The following is a 7,638-nucleotide window of genomic DNA, read 5'->3' as shown; positions in this document are numbered from 1 at the left end:
TTTACATATATACATATATACAGAGTAGAATACCTATACAATGAACTCACTCATACAGGAAGAATGTAAAAAAAGGTAACCAGTCATCGACATTAATTAAGCAATCTCTGATATTACTACATATACGAAGAATCATATACACAGAATGTAAGAGAAACAGTCAGTCCTCAATTTTTATACAAATTTATTAAGCATGAGCACTCAAGAAGATTTAAAAAAAAAAATTACAAAAAAAAAAAAAACAAAGATCATTTTCTCTAAACTTCTTTGATATATATAGAACAGAGATTACAGAGCTACATGTAACAAGCTTTCTTTCTATGGTAGCAATGGCCTGGCTATGAAACATAGAAAAAACAAAATAAGAAAATAAACCATTTTGAAAACAATAAAACCTAATTTCCCTTCTCCTTTGGCAATTAATCTCATGAATCATATTACGGCCACAATTCCGCGTTTTTGTTGTGTTCCATCAGCTCCTCCTCTCCTGCTAATTTCAACAAGCTCACCCTCTCTGGATCACCTATGGCTATGAAAACATTAGTCTTTTTGTGTTGTGTTCCTAAACTGATCCGAAGAGAGGGAACCCGTACAAATACTCTATTTCCATGGTGGTGGATGATGATGTTTATAGTTAAATGGGTAGGATTCTCGCCCACCATCAGGTTCCTTCCGTTTTCCAACACCACCAGAACCCAAGGAGGGTTGTGAGTTGTTCCTTAAGTGCTCATCAATTGACCTGCTCTGACCAGGATTAAAAAACTGCCTCAAACCTAAGGGTTCCCTGTTTTCCCCTTCGATCATGAACCCAGAATTCAGATCAAAATTAGGCCGTGAAGGCCCAGCCCCATTTGAACTTGGAGGGGTCCCAATCATACTCATAATAAATGGTGGCTGAGAGTAGGCAGCTGGAGAGGCTGATGCAGAGCCCATGATTTGATGTACAACCGGGGCTCCTCTAGAATCCACCATGTAAGGGATTGGGCCAGCAGGCCCATACATAGCAGATGAGAAGGTGATTGTTGGACCTGTTGTAAGGCCATTGTACCCAAAAAGGGGATGATGTGCATATGGAACTGCCGATCCCATCCCAATAACACTCCCACTTCTTGCCAAATTAATATCTAAGGCAGGCTCTAAAATCCTGCCATTTGGTAAGGAAGAAGTTTGGGAGCCAAAATCTTTTCGATTGACCTCCACTTTGGTACCCATGATGGAAATCACGGAATCATCTGATTTGAGTCCACCAGAAGCATTTAAATTTTGTGAAGATGACTTACCAAGATTGGGGTGTAAATCTAAAAAATCGTTGTGAAAAGACGGCTGGTGCGGCTGGTCATTCAAATCAATGTTCCTCAAAGCAGGCTGCATTGATGATGAAGAAGAAGAACGAGATGGGCTATGATGACCATTCCTGTGCTGTAAAAATCGTCCTTCCATCCTCCAATCAGATGGAGCATCACCATCATCACTGACACGATTAAGATCCAACTTGAGTCTCTCCGATCTTCTTGGACTGGCTTCGACTGAAGATTCCCCAGAAGGAAAGCTAGACGATACCAGGATTTGCTTTCCTAGTATTAGGTCTGTAATTTTATCATCACCAGCCTCAGCCACATTCAGATCAAAATCAAGGTAGTCCTGGCGCTGCTTTGAACTGTTAAGGCTCCCCCCGATGGTAAGAGTTTTGTCAGCTTCAAGAATTCTATGAGATGATGCTGGGCGAAAAGCACTAGTTGCAGCAGATCCTTTCCATCCATGAGCGCCCTCAAACTGCAAAGGAGATACAGGCAATCCAGGATTTGCTGCGGCCCTTGAAGCAGAAACCACAGAGATTGGATTTACTGGGCAATCCATATCCTCAGAACAAACTTCTTGATTCAGATCAAAATCACCGAAGCCTTTCTCTGCGTTGACTTCTGGTTCTTGCGCCGCATCAGTGACCTGAGAGGACTCTACATCTTGTACGCAATTTTCTGCTTCAACGTCTAGGGTTTTCAAACTGCTTAAATGCTCTTCCCCTTTTGGTGAAGTCACAGCAGACAGATTGGGTCCAGTTGGCACCTCTTTAGATGCAGCCTTAACGGGATGGATTTCCTTACCAGATATAGACTCCGGGCTATCTGGATGCCTGATCCCACCGTCGGAGATTTTCTCGGAAGAGCTGCAACTTGGTTCTCTGCGATCCACGACTTCTCTCTCAACTTCTATGGCTACTTGTCGAGCAACCTCCAGAGCATCTACCATGCTATAGTCAAGGTCTAAATCAGGCCTTCTCTGGTTAACCACACCAGGATCTTTGGCATCCATAGCAGGTTTCAAAAAATTAGAATCATTTGCTAGATCGTCACTTTCATCACTTGAATGCTCCTTAGCCCCACTATCTTCTATAGAGAAAGAAGTATCTGGATCTTCCACTTTACCCAATTTACCTTCATTGCCAGAAGAGTCCAATGAAAGATTAGTATTACAATCATGACCTTGATTTGGGAACACAACCATGCTTCCGCAATGATGTGGAGATCCAGTATCATCTGTCCTGCTTTTCCCCTCGGACATATCCGTCCTCGTGTCATCAATAAGTGAATCTTTTGACCGAGCTTTGTCTTTGATGTCAATAGTGTTTCGTAACTCAGGTTCTGTCGCAGATTCCTGAGCAATTGCAGCATCATCACCCAAAAGAAACCTGGGTTCCACCGGAATAGAAACAGACGAAATTTCCATTGCACCTAATTTGTTGGGGGGACTTGTGACCATAATCTGCTTTGCTGTCTCAGTACACTCAGTCAACTCAGGAGTATCTGACTTTCCTTCAATGCTTTGTTTCGGGGCCACAGAAGTACAAGTTTCAATTGAGGCAGTTCCTTCTAAATGGCACAGGGGGGGTTCTTCCTTGATAGAAAGGTTTTCTTTAACAGGCTTTGACATGACTGAGCCCACAAGATCTGATGAAGTCTCATCTTTCATGACTTCATGGTCTAAAGTCTTTTCCTTGTCAGATATTTGGGTCTGCACATCAACCTTCTCTGGTTGAAAAACATCTGAACATATCAATGGCATCATATCATCTCTCACTGGTTCTACAAGTTTTTCGTCATTAGCACTCTCTCCGGAAAGAGCAACATCCCCTGCAGCACATTCTGCAGGTCCACCTTCCCCACCAAGGTCTGCACTTCCTTTTATCACATTGAATGCCCCAACCTTTTCGACATCTTGATTGACTGCTCCACTGTCACCATCTTGCTTCCACCTATCAAATAAAGCTCTAGCCCCATCCTGAACCCTAGAACTACTGTGGCTGAGGAGATTCTTAACAGTTATCCAGATTCCATAAGACATTGACTTCTCATAATCTATATGCAGCTTTTCAAGTGCACGTAACAATGCAGTGATTGACTCTTCCACAAAGCTGTCACTTGTGTCATTACCAAACTTTTGAGCATCCTTAAGCCACCTGTCAATAAACCACAACCCATCTAACTGAACAAAAAGATCAAGACAGTCTTTGTCCTCAGTAGCTTCTAAAGTGCTTGCAAAAGTAGACCACTGTCTGGTTGCGTCACCAACATTCCTCGCAATACAATTTTTCTCTTTCTGCATTACATTGACCAGCTCCCTAACTCGAGCAGGGGCTGTGAGCCCATCTTTCATCTCAGTAAGGGTAAAGAAGTCCTCCAGCATCATAACGATTCACATGTCACTTAAGACTCCCAAATACCAAAGACATCCTCGTAACATGCTTAACACATTATCCCTTCATTTTAACAAACTGCAGGAGTTTCAGGACAAAATTACACCATATCCTGAGAAGCATTTGCATCATAGAATGAGTAAGCATGTACTTGTAAGAAAGGTAAATCATGCCAAAAAACATATAATAAACTATTTCACTTTGAAGGTGGGAAGAAAAATGGTGAAATTCATTACCAGATGATCATGTGAATGATTCAGGTAAGGAGTACTGTTTACATTAAGATCTCACATACATCTCTTCCTACAGTGAACTATTGGCTAATACTACTGCCTTATGAGTTATGAACATAAGAAAACTTTCAGAAAACTAACAAGCCTAAAACCTAACCTGAAAAAGCATAGCTGCTTAGCAATGGTAGCAGGTCAGGTTTGAGATGGGATCGTACTCAAAAACTCCTAAGCACCAACTCAATAAAAATTTGGAAAATATGAGGGCTCTACTAGATATGAATAACATTTTCATTGTTTGATGATCTACTCTAATTGTTTATGATGAAAAAAGGTGCTGTAAGGAGTTGAAAGGTTCTACCGGACACATATTATGACACAAAAACCAAGAAAAGAAACAGAGTTGATCAGAAAGTAAAAATCAAAAGCACCCCTTCCCCAACTTCTAAATAATTAGTTTTTCTCAACTTATTTAAGCTATTTCTGCCTAAAAAACTATAAGTAGAAGTTGCACCAAACAGTCTGGCACAAATTCTCAAATTAAAATAAGCTATAATCACCCCCTATAATCCACACCAAACACCCCCATAGTTAGCTGTTGAATCAAATGAGACAAAACAGCAAACAGGGGTGTATAGAATAAGAAATAGAAAAAATTCATGCAAACCAAAAGGTCCAAAAGACACTCAAGATCATACAAAGAGCTAAAAATAATACTCCTTCAAGTCAACTGATTAAAATTTCACAAGATTTATAATTTGAAGTACACAATCACTGGAGCTGTGTACGTGCATGTTGTGATCTAAATTTTTTTGGATGTCAATCCTTGTATGTTATACTCTATGTTACATGGGCTCTTCTTATTTCCCCCAAAGTACTTGTGTCCACCGGATATGACAATGATAAGGGTGTGGGATATATGTCCGACAACCGTACCCAATTTGAACACTTGGATCCTCAACTTTTTACAATGCTTGAAGAATAAGAAACTCAAATTTTCTAGAAAGAAACATTTATAGTCTCTAACATAAATGAGAGATAGAAATTCTATATTTTTCCTAAATTCTGTTTAGGGGTTGTTTGGGGGGATCTAAATAAGTGCATTTTTTGACTTTTTATGAAATATGGGTTGGGTTTGGGTTTGGGTTTGGGTTTGGGTTTGGGTTGGGGTTGGGGTTGGGGTTGGGGTTGGGGTTGAGTTTGAAGTGATATTTTAGAGAGGTGATGTGATTTAAATAAGATGGTGTGACTTAAATAGGATAGTGACTTTTTGACTTTTTTCAAATATGCCAAACCAGCCCTTAATTTCAAGTCCATTTTTACGTCATTTATAACATTATATCAAAGAATATTATATAATATATTAATATTAACATATATATATATATATAAGTGTCCATAACGAGTCCCCGTACCCATATCCTATTTTGGATACATATCCTAATATTGAAGTTTATGAAGATTTGATACCTGAACACGCACCCGTACCCAACTCCATGCAACATAGGTACGTTATGCTTGTTAGGATTAAAAATGCAATATCATAATAGATAATCATTCAAACACTCCAACTATACAAACAAACAAGTTACTGACTTTGATAAAGATGAAGTTGAAAAAAACAACAGCCGGCAAATGCAGAAGCCGACAACAGCACATTGGCATGTGTCAAAAAGACAGTTCCACAAAAGTTGCAAAACAGTAGTTAAATTACCAGCTGTTCAGTACCCTGTTGATCAAAATCTGTAAATAGAAGTTGAAATTTCCAATCACAACCACCAAATAAATTGGATGTCAATCCTGAAAAAGACAAGCAGAACAAACACGTATTAAATAGATAAACAAAAAACAGTATTAACCAAACCCTAAATAAGAAAGATTGAATGGATAACACTTTTATTTTAAAAATGAAAACACACTGATTATGCATGTAGCAAAAAGAAAGAACAAAATCTAGAGCCAGACATATACTAATTATGCATGTAGCAAACGGTAAATTAAAAACCCAGAAAAAGAAACAGCAATTGAATACCACCAGGGAAGCTGAAACCACACCAATTAACAACAAGACTCAAAAGAACCAATTAGGGTTTTTCTACAAATGCGAAAGGAGTAACCTTTGGAAGAATAATGAAACCCATACAGATGAAATAAAAACAATTACCTTCAAACCCTAGAATTCAACTTCAACCCTAGAAAAAGAGCAAAATATCAAATAAATAAACCCTAAAAAACGAGAATTTCTCAAGCCTGCTTGCTTGTGATGTGTACATAAAGAAAGAGATAAATTAGAGAAGATTAAATTCAGATTACACCAATTAATGCAGCAAGATAGTGAATTAAAAATGCTAAAAACTCAATTAAAATTCAATCAGAAAAGTAAATAAATAGTGAAATTTGAACAATCAAGAGTAATAATACTCACCAAATTACAGTTTGACAGAAACCCTAATTGGGAAAAAGCCCTATTTTAGTAGAAGTTAATACCAGCAGCCTTCCTTACCATGGGCAAACCTCTCTTTCTTTCTCTCTCTATATTTTCTCTCTCTCTCTCTCTCTCTCTATATATATATATATATATCTCAAGTATCAACCTTGATACGTAGTTCTTCTTCTTTGCTTCGTGAGCTTTGTGCTCTGTGATGTGAGGCCTTTTTTCGAACCAGAGACAGAGAGAGAGAGAGAGCAGCGTTTTCTTCTTCGGCACCGGTTTTTCTTTTTTATTTTATTTATTTGTTTTTTGTTCCCTCTCTCGTAATTCTCATTTTAGCTTAAAATTCAAAAATTCATTAAAATTAAAAATAAATTATACCAATTTTTTTTTTCCTTTTTATTTTTTGTAAAAAGGAACAAAAAAGTCAACACAAACGTTTTTTTGTCAAAAAAAAAATATTATCTCATGTTTTTTTGTCAAAAAAATTACCAAAATAACATGTTTTCAAATGAATGGAATAAATCAGTTTCTGAATATGATTTGAGTTGTTTATTTAAAATAATTATTTTTTTATGTGATAAACTTGATAAATTAAATAAATTAAAATTATATAATTAAGTTAATTTTTTTAATGAGTAATATATATAAATAATTTTATAAAATAGATAATTTAAATTATTAAAATAAAACTTATCATAAGTTTTTTATGTTTGAATAGCACTCTCCAACACGAGGAAGGAAAGCCCCTCTCTAAATTGTTGAGAGGAGACTTGTGTGTGTGTTTAGGTCATTTCTAATTATTCATCAGATTTTTTTTATTAAATTTAAATTTGCTAAAAAGTTAATAAAAACGGTGCTCTAATCATTTTATCAATTTTGTATCAAATGAAGGAAGTGGTACTTTTTTCATCAAATGAAAGAAACATTTATCTTTTTATCAAATCTATAGGTGATTGTTAGATCGGACGTCTGCTCGAACATTTTATCGGACAATCGATTTTGGAATGAATTTAATGAAAATTTACTCTACACGGATGACCAGCCAGATTTGATGAAAGGGTTGGAGTGCATCGTAACAAATCAAATTTTTATTCAAATTTGATAAAATATCTTATAAACAATTAGAGATGCTATTTGGGGTGGCTTTATGAGCTTCTTTTTGTTTTGTTTTTTTTTTTTTGTGTGGATAATATTAAAAAAATATATGAGTAAATTGAAAATACACCCCTTGAGATTTGCTTAAAATACAGATCACTCATATAGTTTAGAAAATTACAAATATT

The 7,638-nt window shown here is 36.7% G+C and overlaps 1 protein-coding gene across 4 annotated transcripts; it reads right to left on the bottom strand.

The window, feature by feature from the left end:
• Window positions 1–251: 251 nt before the first annotated feature.
• Window positions 252–6,684, bottom strand: LOC114258412 (uncharacterized). Of its 4 annotated transcripts, none has more exons than XM_082866557.1 (4): window positions 6,347–6,669; window positions 6,086–6,113; window positions 5,636–5,721; window positions 252–3,803 (listed from the first exon to the last, which is right to left on the bottom strand). In XM_082866557.1, the coding sequence occupies exon 4, from the start codon at window positions 3,682–3,684 to the stop codon at window positions 601–603; it is 3,084 nt and encodes a 1,027-aa protein (XP_082722683.1). In that variant the 5' UTR covers window positions 3,685–3,803; window positions 5,636–5,721; window positions 6,086–6,113; window positions 6,347–6,669; the 3' UTR covers window positions 252–600. The 4 variants fall into 4 exon arrangements, with proteins under 4 accessions (XP_082722683.1, XP_082722680.1, XP_082722681.1 ...); XM_082866554.1 differs by having other exon boundaries at window positions 252–3,769; window positions 6,347–6,620; XM_082866555.1 differs by lacking the exon at window positions 6,086–6,113 and having other exon boundaries at window positions 6,347–6,684.
• Between the last annotated feature and the right edge of the window lie 954 nt (window positions 6,685–7,638).

Source organism: Camellia sinensis, chromosome 4 (genome assembly GCF_055761805.1).
Source record: "Camellia sinensis isolate YWXY chromosome 4, ASM5576180v1, whole genome shotgun sequence".
In the NCBI taxonomy this organism is placed as follows: Eukaryota; Viridiplantae; Streptophyta; class Magnoliopsida; order Ericales; family Theaceae; genus Camellia; species Camellia sinensis.
The sequence above is the reverse complement of the archived record's forward strand: the minus strand, read 5'-3'. Positions and strand labels throughout refer to the sequence as shown.